Raw genomic sequence first — 16111 nt, forward strand, 5'->3', positions numbered from 1 at the left:
GCTTGTGTTCTCTACTAGACTATATACCTCATGAGACTCGGGCCATATTGTCCTCAGTGCCCAGCACAATCTTGGCACATGGTATGCCCTCAAAAAATATTTATTAGAACAAATGAATAAGGCCAAAGCAGCCAGGGATTTTATGTGACTGATTCTTATAGTGTCTTCCCAGGAAATCAAGGCCCTTTCAAGCATGCAAACTGTCTCTTGTCCAGAGAGCTTGGTGGCCATCTCCAAGCTCATTTTACTCCACGGTTAGTAACAATTCGGAGATTGTTAATAACAATGACTCCAGGTTATTAACCTGCTATAAATCCAATCCTGTAATTGGTACTTGATACATGTTGCTGGTAGTCCTCAAAGATGAGGGAGACTGAGGCTCAGGGGGAGGGAAACAGCTTGCCCAAGGTCACATTGCCGGAAGGCATGCTCTTTCCTTTCTGCCTGCTGTTTCTGAGCCAGAGCCACAAGTGTCTGTGTGAGTTATGGGTTCTTATCTCTTGGCAATTAGAGCAGCTCAGCAAGGGTATTTCTGGCACAGGCCATTGCTGCTTTCTGACAGCTGCTACATTCCAATATCTCCTGAGTTTAGGGAAAAGAAAGCCCACACCTGGGGTTGGAAAGGACAGTCTCAGAACTCATTTTCCCTGGTCTCTGCACATGGTGAATGTGTTTATTGCTCTTGTCACACTGTCTCCTGAAGTGCAGATGCATTAAAGTTGAATATTATTTTCATAAAAGCCACTGGAGAGAAAGGGAGAGAAGAGGCATGATTCGGGTGTCTCCAGGAATATAATTGGATTTGCCCAATGATTGAGAGAGTGGAGGTGGGAAATGACAACATGCCAGAAAGTACATTTGATGGTGCTTTTGATTCCAAATTTGTCAGACATGTATTTTTAATTGTTTTGTCCCTGTTGTCATTATTCTAATAGAGACCTGATTTTTTTGTTTGTTTGTTTGTTTTTTGAGACAGTCTTACACTATTTCCCGGGCTGGAGTGCAATGGCATAAGCTCAGCTCACTGCAACCTCCACCTCCTGGGTTCAAGCAATTCTCCTGCCTCAGCCTCCTGAGTAGCTGGGATTACAGGCACCCACCACCATGCCTGGCTCAATTTTTGTATTTTTTAGTAGAGACGGGGTTTCACTATGTTGGCCAGGCTAGTCTTGAACTCCTGACCCTGTGATCCGCTCACCTCGGCCTCCCAAAGTGCTGGGATTACAGGCATGAGCCACCGCGCCCTGTGGAGACTTTTTTAAAAGGGGTTCATTATCATATTAAACTTTCTCTATTCAGCGAGGTTGGCAAATGGGATGTTCTCCTGGCTCAGTGTTGCCACCTACCGTGTGCTGCATAGATTGTCAATCTTCAAAATATTAGAAGGCAGTAAAACACATTTCAAACTGCAACAAGGCATAATTTGATCCGTCTGTTCTTCCACAAGGTTGCAAGTCTTCAGGGTGAACATTATAAGCATCTGTCATCACTGTGTGCTCTTGGAGTGCCAAGATACTGGTTATAGTGAATTCTGGTGTTAAAAGAAAATGCTAGACAAAAATACCACTTTTCCTTTGGTCCCTTGAGAATGAGCCTCAAAAACATGTGCTGCCTGCACATGGGGATCTGAATAATTGCAACATTCAGGATTATGTAGAGAGAGTATCCCTGAAGAAGGCACTTAGGGTGATGTTTGTAAATGTCACAAGGCTTTCAGTTTTATCTTTGGCCCCCTAGTCTCAGTAAGGATTTTGGCTCTTATCAGTGATTTGGAAAACCTAATAATTTTTATGTCTCCAAAGTTGTGTTTCCAGACTGCTGGCTATTTCATATTTTAAAGCATGTTTCTACCTTTAAAAGGACACCAGAGAATAGCGGTGGGCACTGACATGCCTTTACCCCTCCCCACACTAGAAAAGGACTGACACATTTAATCTTTTTTTTTTTTTTTTTTGAGACAGAGTCTTGCTCTGTCACCCAGGCTAGAGTGCAATGGCATGATCTTGGCTCACTGCAACGGGTTCAAGCGATTCTTCTGCCTCAGCCTCCTGAGTAGCTGGGATTACAGGCATATGCCACCGTGCCCAGCTAATTTTGTATTTTTGTGGAGATGGGGTTTCACCATATTGGCCAGGCTGGGCTTGAACTCCTGACCTAAGTTGATCTGACTGCCTCGGCCTCCCAAAGTGCTGGGATTACAGGCGTGAGCCACCATGCCCAGCCTCACATTCGATATTTATTTGTGGATAGATTTAAGTTCTTTTTCCCGATTTCACCACAGTAGCTTTGACAAGTCTTATTTGGAAGGAGTAGCACAGTTACTGAACTGGCATCTTGTTCCTAGTTTGAAAGGTAAGAGCCACAAAATCGCCCATACACATGTAGTACATTAAGATTTCACCTACTTTCCCCAGAAATTATTGTTTAGGCAATTAGGGACAGAAAAGTATGAAAAATACAGATGCTAAATATAACCAGACTCTTTTTTTTATGGTAAGAGATCAAAATTTCAAAGTATTTTACATATTAATTAGGATATTTCCTCCCCTTAACCTCCAATTAATATCCACAGTAAACAACCTTTATTAATTACATGAATCTGAACATTTAATATCCAGGAATATGAAGATCATACACTGAGTATTCATTTATTGTTTATCCTGTTCCACAGTGGATTTGAGATAGCTTATGGGAAAAGGATGAAATATGGGTAACAAAATAAAACAATCAGGATCAATAGGAATATAAATTATATTAGGAGATTAAGCCTAAGGAGACAAGGAGAATGGCAATAGCCTCGTACTATTTCTGTTTAGGTAAAAAGCCAGTTCATTGGACAAGTTTATGTAGCCATTTTTTAAAAAGCAACTTGGAAGCCACTCTGGGTTTTGGAAAGCTCTGTGTAAACATGGGCTGCTTCATGTTCCTGACATTTCAGCTGAACTTTGAAAATTGCTTTTTTTCCCCTCCCAACCTCTACCTGACCCCCAGCACACACCCACTTCATCTGAGCCAAGGAGGTGTCAATTCTAAAAGTATTTTATCAAGCGAGGTTGGCATTTTTTCTGGAAATGCTGTAGCCTGAGTGCCAGCAGAGCATTTGGGAAGCTTATTTTGGAAACTCTTTCATTATCGTGGCACTCAGGCCCTTGTAAGTGGTTCCAGGACCTCATACCCTGATGGGCTGCAGTGATAGGAGGACCAAAAAAGGGAGTGTTGAAGTGGAAGGGGGTGGTGAAGTCCTCTTCTCCCAAGCTGGCAGGAGGCACGATAACTTATCTTTCTTCCACGGCTCCTGTCTCCAGCCTCTCCTCCAAGACCAGAGGGCTTCCTGTTGCTTTCTGGAGGCGTGGTTTGCTGGAGGTCATCCTGAAAGAATGCGGCTCAGATAGGCTCCCAGGAAGCTGATTCAGAGGATGGGGCTGGGATGCAGACTTTGCTGGATCACAGAGGGTTGCCTGGACAGTGTGCTCTCAGCCTTGAAACAAGTTACAATCTTGTGCTGCGATTTGGCTCTGCTCTTGCTTGTTACAAGCCACCGAAGGTCTCTAGCTGGGAGAGCCACCTTCCCCATATACCCAGGAAGGATTCACAAGACCATGAGATGCCACTGATTACATCTCCCGCCACCTCCTTGAGTGGAGACCACCATAGCTCACTGGCTTTGTGACTTTTCTTCTTGGACGTTTAATCAACATGTCAAACTAACATGTCCAAAACAGAATTCTTGATCAATGTTAACACCTCCCCTCCCCTTTGACTTGTCCTTCTCCCAGGCTTATTCATTTCAGGAAACAGTGCTGGCATCCACTCAGTTGCTCAAACCAAAACGCTGGAAGTCTTGTTTTTCTCTTTCCTTCTCTCCAGTTATAAATCCCATCAGTTAGTCCTGTTGGCACTACCACTAACACACTTGGCAAAGCTGAATCCCTCCCAGGAGTTTCACTGTTGCCATTTTGGCCAGCCACTGTCCTCTCCTGTCTACTGCTGCAGCAGTCTCTTTACCTCATCTCCCTGCTTTTCCCCACTTCTTTTCAGAGGCATTGGTATGGAGCTGTAGTCAGACTGGCTTTGCATGCTGGATCCTCCACTTACTGTGATGGTCAAGTTACCTGACCTCTTTATGCCTGGGTTTTGTCATCTGCAAAACTGGGACTATAATAGTACTCATTTCAAAAAGTTTTCATGAAGATTAAAGGAGATCATACATACAGAGTTCTTAGGACAATTCAGAGCACATAGCTAAGCACCGAGTAAGTATTAGGTTTTTATTGTCCTTAATCCCCAGGCCATCCTCTACATAGAAGATACAGAAATCTTTTTGAAAAGCAAATCAGATTATGCCTCCTTTCTTTAAAACCCTTCCATGGCTTCCTATTGCCTTTGGAAGAGAACCCAAATTCCTACTAGGTATTATAAGGCTAACCCAACTCCCCTACCTCATCTTTTCCTACCCTTCCCACTGGTCACTGAGTTCCAGCCTCACTCGCTGTCCTTCTTCCTTCCCAGGAACAAACTTGGTTTATTCCCATCTATTCTTGTGCCAGGACAGCTCTTCCCCTAGGTCTTAGCTTAAATGCCACACCTTAGTGAGGTCTTTCCTGATACGTACCCTGACCTGCACATATCACAGTTTGGTTTCTTCATAGCACACATTAATCTCTGAAATATTTTGTTTGCTTATTTATTATCAGTATTTCTGTCCCACTGTCTCTTCTGTCACTACTGCATCTACTGTGCTTACTAGGCATGATTTGTAGAAGGCCTAAAAATAAATGTTTATCAGTTGACAGGTGGGGTGTGGCAGCTCATGCCTGTAATCCCAACACTTTGGGAGGCCCAGGCAATAGGATTGCTTGAGTCCAGGAGTTCAAGACTAGCCTGGGCAATATAGCAAGGTCCTGTCTCTACCAAAAAAATTGAAAAATTAGCCAGGTGAGGTGGTGTGCACCTGTAGTCCTGGCTACTGGGTGGGGAGGCTGAGGTGAGAGGATCACCTGAGTCCAGGAGTTGGAGGCTGCAGTGACCTATGGTCATGCCACCACAATCCAGCCTAGGTGACAAAGCAAGACCTTGTCTCAGAAAAAAAAAAAAAAAAGGAATGAATAATGATAGCCACCATTTATTTAGTACTATTGTGTCCCACACTCTTATACCATTCTGTTATTTAATCTTCATAACAATACTACAGAGGTAGGTATTTTTAATCCCACGTTAGAGTTGAGGAATAGTGACTCAGGGAAGAAAAAAAATTATCCAGGGTCCCCCAGCTGGTAAGTGGGGGAGCCTAGATTTTAACTCACATCTGTGAGAGCTCATGGAGTTTATAGGTGATAACACTGGTGAGTTGAGAGCATTCATACCTGGCTTATGAGTACAAGATGAGACTGTGCAGGTGTCAAAGGTATACCATCTTCATCCTTTTAAAATTTAACAGTTTTATAGACCTTCCTATGTGGCCAATGCTTCTTTACTTGTATTTTCCTCTTTCTGGCACTTTTCATCATGCCCTAGTTTTGTAATTTTGGAAAACTAGGAATCCAAAGGAAGAGGTTCCAGTTGGATTCTGTTCAGCTTCTTCTTCTTCCTGTCTTTTTTTTTGGAGATGGAATTTCATTCACTCTGTCCCCCCAGCTGGAGTGCAGTTGCACAATCTCAGCTCACTGCAGTCTTTGCCTCCTGGGTTCAAGGCATTCTCAGCCTCCCAAGTAGCTGGGATTACAGGTGCGCCACCATGCCCAGCTAAGTTTTGTTTTGTTTTGTTTTGTTTTTGTTTGTTTGTTTTGTATTTTTTTAGTAGAGACAGGATTTTACCATGTTGGCCAGGCTGATCTCGAACTCCTGACCTGAAGTAATTTGGCCGCCTCAACCTCCCAAAGTGTTGGGATTACAGGTGTGAGCCACCGCACCTGGCCTCAGCTTCAATTATGAATTAATTCAAGCCTCCTTAGGTGACTCTTGCTAGAAGGTAAAGGTAGACAGATATATTAGGTCTTTCTGGCCTCTTGGCTTAGAATTTCTCAGTGTGAGTTCCAGACCACAAGCAGCCAAATCACTGAGGGGCTTGCTAAAATGCAGATTCCTGGGCTCACTCTAGACTTTTGGCATTCAGTTCTCTGGTGGTGGGCCCCTGAAATCTGCATTTCTAACGTGGGGTTGTTCTGGTTAAAATACAAGTATGAAGATCATTGGTCATAGTTGTTCTAGCTTATTAGGTGTTTTGTGATTTGGTTTTGTTCTTTGATTTTAAAAAATCAATAAAGCTATTTATTAATTATTTATTTTATTAAAACTTGTATTTGGATAGCTTTTGGTCTCTGGCCATGGAGCAAGTAGGCTTTTTTCCCACCTTAATGGCCCCTAGGTGCCAGGTGCTAGGCCCAAGTTGTCTTCCTTGGTAGTGTGCTCCATGTGTCCAGCTTAGGTGAGGCAGGGAGCCTCATTTCTGTCCCTGAGCTGTTGCCTGGTTCTAAGGCACTGGCCAGCTCTCCAGTGGGTGGACCTTCTGATGCATTTGGTCCCGTTAAAATTATTTTTAAAATTCACGTTTGTTTTTGTTGCTTTCCTCTCAGAAGCAATTCTGGAATGATCAAAATTCCCAGCGTTTAATGTTTGCATTTTCCTCCCCTCCGTTCACTCTCTAAATAAAATCTTCATGTTTTAATAGACACAATAACAGTAAAATTAGCTTGATTAGACTCTAGGTGGATTTAAAATGTAACCTAATGGCAGCTCTGTCTGGCTTGGAAATCAAGCGTTTTATTTTGAGCAGAGAATGTTGGTATTTGCAATGACTGGTAAGGGATTAAATGATTATTGAATTAAAGTGGTCAAATAATACAAGCATCCCTTATCTTTAGATCCTGTCCTGGTGGTTTTGCCTATTGTATTTGTATTTTTTATTTATTTGTTTTTGAGACAAGGTCTTTCTCTGTTGCCCAGGGTGGAGTGAAGTGGCACAATCATAGCTCATTGTAATCTCAAGCTCCTGGGCTCAAGGGATCCTCCTTCCTCGGCCTCCCAAGTAGCTGGGGCTGTAGGCAGGCGCCACCATGCCCATCTACCTAGACTGTTTTGAGAAACTTGGGCCCTCAGTTTGGAGTTTTAATCCTATCTGCCTTCAGTCCTTGGATTAAGAGTTCCTGGGTAATGCCACAAGAGAAAGTCAACAGAGTTGTCTTTCTTACCTCTGTTCGTTCCTCTGGTCTATGAGCCCTCTAGGTTCTTGGAAAGCTCAAAATGTGAAGCAAATTGTAGTTTAACAGCCTTGTGCCAAAGCACCCACAACTGGCCAGCTCCCTGCTCCCCAAAATATCCCAGCACATACTTTCTTTTTGTTTTTATTTTTTTTATTTTTTTTGAGACGGAGTCTCACTCTGTTGCCGGGCTGGAGTGCAGTGGTGCAATCTCGGCTCACTGCAACCTCCACCTCCCGGGTTTGAGTGATTCTCCTGCCTCAGCCTCCCGAGTAGCTGGGATTACAGGCACACGCCACCACGCCCAGCTATTTTTTTGTATTTTTAGTAGAGATGGGGTTTCACCATGTTGGCTAGGATGGTCTCGATCTCTTGACCTCGTGATCCACCCACCTTGGCCTCCCAAAGTGCTGGGATTACAGGCGTGAGCCACCGCACCCAGCCCCAGCACATACTTTCATTAAATAATAATCCCCTACACTGAGGTGGTGCAGTTCCCTTTGTTCAAGAGCTTTTACATCCACCCCCTAAAAGGAAAGTAGGGGCTTGATTAGGCTATTTACCAAGGAGACAGGGAGACAGAGATCACCCAACCAGTTATTACTGAGCCCAGTCTTATCTATGGCTTGCTCTTATTCAGCTGATTCTTGCCTGTGTGCTTGGTGGCACACTAGGTGTGAGAAAAGCAAGGTGAACAGTTTTGGGTCATTAGGACCAAGGGTATATGCATTATATGCTCTCAGCTTATTAAGAACCCAGAATATTTGCTAGAGAGTTTTGGGAGTAGGGGACAGACTCATTAGCTGATGGTCATGGCTGCTTCATGTTGGAACCTTTAGTTTAAGCTTCTGGGCAGTATTATAAGCATAGCCCAGGAGGTAAATGTAAAAATAATTTTCTTGCCAGTTTTTCCTGCATGGTATCCTAGCGACGATGTACTTTCTGTCCTTGGGTGTTGGGGCACCAATTGGGGCCGTATCAAAGCTTGCAGAGGGGAGGAATATGAAGGGCATGGTCAGTCAGCCCTTTAAAAGTCAAGGCATAGTTTCTTTTTAGTTTATCTTCTGGAGAGTTTTTTAAATGCAGTTATTTTTAAGCAGCATTTTATGTTGTGATTACCAAAGTAATATATGTTTATTGTCTGACAACTTCAGAAACACAGAAAATTCCAAGGGAGAAAGTAAAAATCAGCTGTAATTCTGACATTGTTAACATTTTGGTAAATATCCCTCTAGTAGTCTTTTATTTATTTATTTATTTATTTATTTATTTATTTATTTATTTACCGAACTTTCAATGATTAGGTTTTAAAATTATAGTGTATGGTAAAAAAAAATCTCATAAAGTCAAATGTACCCTAAACTACCATGGACAGTAATTTTTATGCACACTAAAATTAGGCTTAAGAGCAACAAAAATCTACATGAGGGCCAGATGCGGTGGCTCATGCCTGTAATCCCAGCACTTTGAGAGGGCAGGGTGGGAGGATCACTTGAGCCCAGGATTTGAAACCAGCCTGGACAACATAGTGAGACCCTGTCTCTAAAAAATTTTTTTAAAAAATTGGCTGGGCATGGTGGCACACTCTTGTAGTGTCAGCTACTCAGAAGGCTGAGGTGGGAGGACCGCTTGAGCTCTGGGAGGTTGAGGCTGCAGTGAGCCGTGATTGTACCACTGCACTAATATGATGGAGCAAGAATACTGTGTCTCAAAATACAAATACAAAAAAAAAAAAATCTGGGGGCAAAACCAATCTACATTTAAGATTACTATCAAACCCCTAATGGTGAGTAAATGGTGGTAGAAAATTGAATTCTGTTCCGGCTTGCCTGTAAGGTTGATTTCATTCTGTTTTTTTGTTTTTGTTTTTGAGACAGAGTCTCACTCTCTCACCCAGGCTGGAGTGCAGTGGTGCATTCATAGCTCACTGCAACCTCAAGCTCCTGGGCTCAAGAGATCCTCCCACCTCAGCCTCCCAAAGTGCTAGGATTACAGGCGTGAACTGCCATGCCTAGGTCACATTCTGTTTTAATGTTAAGGTTCTATAACTTTAATATGGGTTGATAAATTTACTTGTTGTGAAGATGACATGCCATAGTGGCATCACATTTTACCTCAGATAGTAGGTTCTGAGGCAACCAGTAAGAAAAATGAACACGGGTGCTTACCACTTCCCTCCCCAACAGACCCCCCCCTTCCCCCTCCACACACAATTGGGATGATTTGTTGTTTAACATTTTGTTTTATTCAACAGTAAGTATTTAATATATCATTTTAAAAGTTGTATGTATTCCATCGTAAGCATGTACCACAGTTTATTAACCAATTTCCTGTCGTACAATTAGATCATTTCCAATTACTTGCTCTTATAAAAATGATGAGATGAACATCCTTGCGGATAAATCTTTGTGCTCATCCACAATGAAGTATTCTGGATAAATTATTTGTTGTGGAATTGATGGTTCACAGGATATGAGCCTTTTAAAGCCTTTTAATTCATATTGCCAAATTGTCCCCAAGGTCATTGCATGCTTCCTTCAAAGTGTCTTCTTGCCAACGTTACTGGAAGTTATTATTCAAAGGAGTCTTGCACAGCATGCCTTTTTTATTTTTTTGGATGACCCAGGGCTTCTGTTCATTGTCTGGCCAATTTATCCTGGAAAGAGTACAAGAAAGGAGGCTAGAGATGATAAGTGCTGGTGGCTGGGTTGTGGGGGAGGGTGGGGAAAGATAACAGAAGGGTGAGCTTGGAGGCCATTTCTTTACTCTGGCCTCCAAGCTATCTTCAGCAGACATCTAAAGACAGAATATTGCTTAATACTTAAAGGGCATATATAGTTTTAAAAAGCGTATTCACTATTATAATTTTTGATTTGGAAAATAATTTGGTCACCATAGAAGAATGGGAATGGCATTTGTATATTTATCCAAAAGGAAGAATGGTTTAAAAAAAAATACATGGAGAAACAATGTCCTAATCCAACCTCTCATTTTATTTTTATTTTGTTTTGAGACAAGGTCTCGCTTTGTCACCTAGGATGGAGTGCATCACAGATCACCACAGTCTCAAATTCCTGGGCTCAAGCCATTCCCTCCCTGCCCCCGCTCCCACCTCAGCCTCCTGACTAGCTATGGCTACAGGCTAGCACCACCACACCCAGCCCAACCTCTCATTTTAGATAGAGACACTGATACCAGAGAGTGGAAGGGATTTCTGTATGGCCACACAGCAAATTGATGACTGAGTTGGAGCCTCAAGTGAAGGTTCCAAAATTCCTGTACAGTGCTCTTTTGTGGAGGTAGGACAGCCATGGGTCAGGGAGAGATGAGAAAACAGACATAAGGGCATCTTTGGACAGATAGCCAGGCTCTCTTCTAGGGCCTGGGAGCCACCCTATGCCCCAACTGGATGAAAGCCCAGATGTGCCTAGCATGGCATTTCCACTTCTGCCTAATCATCTCCACCTGTGAATGGAAGCAAGCTTACACTTTAATACCCAGTGGTTTTGCCTGAACTTTCCCACCCCCTGGGTAACCTCTCAGCTTTGTCCAGTATCACTTCGTCAGGGATCCTTTCTTGACTGCCAAGACTTAAGGCTCCCTGGTGCATTCTTATAGCACCTCTGTAATCCCCTTGCAACAATGGTAATTACCATGTTCTGTATTTAATATAGGTCTCCCTGACTAGAGTAGAAGCACTGTGAGTGTAGGAAGATTATCTGTTGCTCCTGGCATATACTAACCCTTAAATGTTTGCATGTTTGAATATTTGGACGGGTGCTAATGAATGAATTAGAAGTGTGTGTGGGCTGTTGAGAGGTGCTGTAGTTCTGATTGCCTGCAGGACCAGGAGAGTGATCCCTTATTGCCAAGGGCATTGAGAAAAGAGAGGAGACATAGCTGAGGTTGCCAGGGCAGAGACAAGCCAGAGGGTATGGTCTCCTTCGCTGGGTGCTTGATAGCGGCCTCCTGGGCGATGAGGTCGCAGTCACATCCAACCAAGCCTTCATTCCTGGCTTGTCAGAATCCGTTCCCGCAATTTACCAGGGGTTGTTAGAGAGAAGCCTCCTTGAATCATTCTGGGGAACAGAATTCAAGGTCAGGACTCTTGGAGGGGAGACGACAGCAACCCGGATCTCCTGCAGCCTGGTCTTCCCAGCCGATGGGCACTTGCGGCAACGGATGACAGGTCTGCTGGGGTCTGGCTAGACGCCAAAAGAGCTCCGTTCTGAGGCCGCAGGTCCTGCCCCTCCGCGCGTTTCCCTCCCCCTCCTCAGTCTCCCTGCCCCTCCCACTTGCAGCATCCTCTGCGAGGAAAGGAATGTGCTGGGCTCAGACGCGCCGTCCTGGCCGAACGGCAGCACCTGGGGCGCGCTCTGGACCTCTGGAGTCCGCCGTCTGGCGCTGCGCCACGTGCTTTGGTCGATGCTGATGTCAAGTGGGTGTGGGCTCCTCGGAAAGGCCCCGGCGAGGACGAGGAGGGCAAGCGATGCGCCGCGGGCGAGCTGAGGCCCCGGCGCGCTCCGTAGCCCAGCGCCGCTGACCGGTGGCCAGCCCGGGCTCGCGAAGCAGTCGCATGGAGCCGCGGAGCTGCCCTCCCTGGGACGCGTGCCCCGCCACGCTGGGGGTCTGGCAGGGGCGGCCAAGGGGGGCCTGCAGGTGTGTGTGCGCGCTGTAACTTTCGGGGGGTCTGCGGGCTGTCGAGCCGACAGGGCGCAGGGTGCACGGGCTCCTTTTGGGGGTGCTTTGTGTCTGGGCGCGGGCGTGACCGGAGCCGGCTAGTCCCCGGCTAGCCATGAGCGAGGGAGCCGTAGCTGGCCGCTGGAGTTTCTGCAAGAGAATTCCTTGAGCCGGCGCCCGGCTTTGGGCTACTCCTCGGGAAGGACGCCGAGGGAGCTGTTGTTGTTTTTAAAAATCGGGTCTCCAAGTACAGACTGCGTTCCTGTTAACAGGATTACCTCAGCAGCAGACAGCGCCGCTTCCCGAAATCGGCTGTGGTTGGGGACCCCACGGCCCCGCAGGCGTGCGGGCTGCGGGGACAGCAACTGGCCAGCAGTGGAGGGGGTGGGGACCGGGAGGTGGGAAAAGGCGACCCCGCCAAGCGTTCCGCCCAGTGTGCGGGGCGCCTGCCCTTCCTCTACACCCACACTTGCCAGGAGCCGGCTACGGAGGAGGTAAGGGGTCAGCTTCTCGCCTGTGACAGCTCTGGTTTCAGACACACCTTCCCGGAGGAATGCAGAGGCTTTGTTCCAGGCGCCCGTCCCAGCTCCGAGCACTGAAGCCGGCGGGCATAGGGCTGGGACTCCGGTGCCATTACTCATCTTTTATGGCAACGCCGGCAAGCTCCTAGGTAGGCAAGTTAATTATTAATGTGTCTAAGCTGGAGAGAGGAAATCTGAAAATGAGATTGGTGGGTTGCAGGCCTCCCCCTTTCTTTTTTGGCTTTGGCAAGGCAAGGTTTAAGCCCAAGGTATTGCAGTCTATTTCCCGAGAAGGATAAGGGCATTCCCCCAAGGCACCAGCACTGCCCCCGAAGGGTTCGCCTTTCGTTGTCGGTGGGATAGCCCCATCTCCTCCTGGAGGGCAGAAAGGGTGCATCCCTCAGTTTTTAGTCTCCTTTAGAACCCACCTGTACCCCTCCTCCTTTGCCTTTCTAAACGAATCTCACTCCCATCCCTTTCCTCAAGGCAGCTTCCTGAAGAAGCTTCCAGACCAGGTGTGGGAGACCTGAGTCCTCTCAGCAGGTAGAGTCTGAAACATTCTGAAAAATAGAAAAATGTTGCCCTGTCCCAGCCACGGTGCCTAAAAACCTCCTTGCGTGCTCCGCCAGTGCCCTCGGGTGTATTTTCAGGCCTGGGGGCTGTGGGCAGAGGAAGAGGTGTCTGTCAGGTGTCACCTAACTTGTCTCTCCTAGGGCCCTCAGCAGGAGGGGAGCAGGGAGGTCCAGGTGGGAAATAGAGAAGGTGGAGTGAGACTCCTCCCTCAGGCAGTTTCATTTTCCCTCCCGTCCTTGTCAGAGACAGGGTGGGTCTAAGACTGATAGTTGTACAAGGTGTCCTGTTTGTGTGCTGGGGTATTTCTGGGTGGGGCTCTAATGAGCGGGAGTGGAAGGGCCCAGCCTTAAATGGAGGGCTGTGGACCAGGCTGGGCTCTGGGGAGGTGGGAGGGATGGGGGTTGGTTGGAGGCAGACCTGAGGAGATTTTTACCCCAGCCAGGGCCTTAGAAGAGTTGTGAAACTCAGCCTTCCTGGTAGCATTGTGGCTTAGAGAACTGGGAAGCTATGTGCTGGCTTGGGATAGAGTTTTCAGTCCTGTTAACGGAAGGGTGGAAGAACTGGACTGTAGAGTAAGTGTGATGAGGAAGATGAGCATGTCTTGGAAGTTGACATTCTGGGGAGTGCAAGAGGGGGCTGGGTTTATGTAAGGGGGGAGGGGCAAAGGCAAGAATTGTGGGGAGTGGGGTGGGCTTACGGGAGGCAAGGAGCGCAGGGAGGCGGATTTTAGCACTGGGTGTGGGCTGTGTATCAGAGAGATGCTCCGAGACAGGCTGCTGTGCTCCCTCCCCCTCCTCCCAATTTTCTATCCCCTTTCTCAGTGACTTGGCTTGCTGAGTTCGCCTGCCTCTCTGCTTTGGTCGCCATGGGCTGGGCTGCTCCAGTCCCTACCTCACTCCAGCCTTCCAGGGAGAAAATGAGTGAAGGAAGGCTTGGCTTTAAAGAGGCTGTTGACTCTGATACCCTGGGTTATTGGGGAATCAGTGCCACCTGCCCTGCCACCTGGGTTTGTGGTGTATACACTCCATGGCAGCCCTCCCCTAACACACAGGGCTCTTGCTTGTAGAGTGCCACCTTCTGCAACCCTGCCCTAAGCTGTTGGTACTTCTGCAACCCTGCCCTAAGCTGTTGGTACTCTGTGAGTTGAGGATTTGAAGATGGCCTTGATTAGGAACAAGGTTTTTCTATTATGAAAACTCTTCTCAAGCCTGCTGTCTAACGTCTCACCTTTTGGCCTGCTGGCCATAGCTGCATATTCGTGGATAATGGCCCAGCCAAGACAGCCTGGGGCTGCACCCAAGGTGATTCCGGAAAGAGTAGGTGGGTAGCAGAGTCCCTAGGGCACTGAGAGTGAGAGGGCATCAGAGGTTATAGGTTATAGGGAAAGTGAGGCAGTTATCAGACTGTGGGATGGTGGGGTGAGGATGTCATGGTCACTATGGATTGTGAGGACAGAGGACTGAGTAGGGCTAGCTTGGAAATTCTCCATGTGTCTTGCTCCTAATGTCTGCACTGGATGGAGCAGGCTATGGTGAGTCCAACATCAGTGGAGGCCTCTGTCCTGGGGCCTGACTCCCCCTGCTCTCAGGGGAAAGGGGCAGCCTGTCTCTCTGCACCAGCTCCTTAGCTTGTCTTCTCTCTTCCCTCTTAAAAGAGGTACTTGGTTGATGGTGGTTACTGAGTTCCTCAGTAGCAGCTGTGGCAGGGAGCCTTTTCCTGGGATGGGTGGCAGGAGAAGCTCCCTAGGCTAAGAGAAGAGTGCTCTGATGGTTTGTTCTGACTCAGGCAAGATTGGGAGGAGAAATAGACTAAAGACCCTGGAAGCCCTGGCAGTCTTGGTTTGCAAAAGCACAAAGTTCAACCTAGGGTTTGTACTGTATCTGGTAAACGGAAAAGAAGCCAGTGTTCCAGGCCTATACCCTGTGAGTACCCAGGAATGAGGGGAGAGAGAATGAGGGGTTAATTGAAGCAGTGTGGCAATTTCTTTGGAGGCTTGAGCTCAAATTCAGTCTCTGCTACTTATTAGCTTTGTGTCCTTTAGCTTCTCTGAGTCTCAGTTTCTTTGCTTGTTTGTTAAATAGGGACAAGGCCACTCCCCCATCCCCAGGACAATTGTGAGAATTGTATGAGATGATTGTAAAGGATTTAACGCAGTACTTACCAATTGATAGCTATTATTTTTCATTAATTAAGGCAGCTAGAGAGTCCTTAGATCATTAGCTGAGTGGTTTTTTGTTTTGTTTTGTTTTTTAAATGTAGAAAATAAGAATGTCATGAATGTTTTTTTGTGTTGCTACCGGAGGCCATACCTGGGCTCCTAGGTTCAGATGAGACAACTGTCCTAGAAGGGTTTCATCTGACTTCCTTATCAAACCTGTTTCCAGCCTCCAAATATTCAAAGAGGCCTTGGAGAACCCTGAATCTCTGACCCTAGGCATACAGCACAGCTGAACTGGAAAGGTCACCTGCTCAAACTCCTGCTGAAGCAGCCTTCTCTGGTCCAGCCAGGATTAGGGAATATTAGTCCTAAGAGCAACTGGATACCTGTCACATTTTAGCTGCATGACTCTAGATGAGTCCTTTTATCTCTTTGAGCCAGTGTCGTTTGAGAATAATAAAACCTGCCTCACACAGTTGTTCTTATGCTCAAACAGGATAGTGTATGCTCAACTATAATGCAGCATTGCATATTATTGATAGCTAACTAGGTACCAGACAGTGATCTCAGTGTGTTCATATATTATCTCATTGAATTCTCACAGCAAGTTGTGATGCAACTTAATTATTATCCACATTTCATTGATGAAGAAGTTGAGCTGTTAGGGATTATAATTGTTATTGTTGGATAGCTGACTCCTTATTGGAAATAATGTATCTGAAGATCTATCTCCCAAAGTAGGAATCAACTAAAGTTCCTACAAATATGTTTGCATGCTGCCTTTCTTCCACTGACCTATTCTAACATCTCAGGCTAAATCTGAACATAAATTTGTAAAATAAGTTTGCTATTTTTGCGCCCCTCTCTGCCCCCTCATCCATAGGCTCTGTGGGGCTGATGGACACAGTGCCTTCTTGTCTGTGACTTTTAAGCGTCACTTGCATGGGATTGTAACCCTTTTTGCACTCACCCTACCTAGTAGT

General features: G+C 46.2%; 1 protein-coding gene across 6 annotated transcripts in view; it reads left to right on the top strand.

Annotated features, from left to right (window-relative positions):
* Positions 1 to 16111, top strand: part of PLEKHA7 (pleckstrin homology domain containing A7) — a 233297-nt gene that overhangs the window by 77236 nt on the left and 139950 nt on the right. For 4 of the 6 annotated variants that reach the window (XR_009215695.1, XM_032166529.2, XM_058446813.1 and 1 more), the window contains exon 1: positions 11529 to 11855. The exons of the other annotated variants lie outside the window; for them this stretch is intronic. Coding sequence is in view for 3 of the 4 variants with exons in the window: in XM_032166529.2 (XP_032022420.2) it covers positions 11773 to 11855 (83 nt within the window). In the remaining variant the exon portion in view is untranslated. Of the gene's footprint in view, positions 1 to 11528; positions 11856 to 16111 lie in introns of those variants that run through there. 6 annotated transcript variants of the gene reach the window in all.

Source organism: Hylobates moloch, unplaced genomic scaffold, assembly GCF_009828535.3.
Source record: "Hylobates moloch isolate HMO894 unplaced genomic scaffold, HMol_V3 SCAFFOLD_11, whole genome shotgun sequence".
NCBI lineage: Eukaryota > Metazoa > Chordata > Mammalia > Primates > Hylobatidae > Hylobates > Hylobates moloch.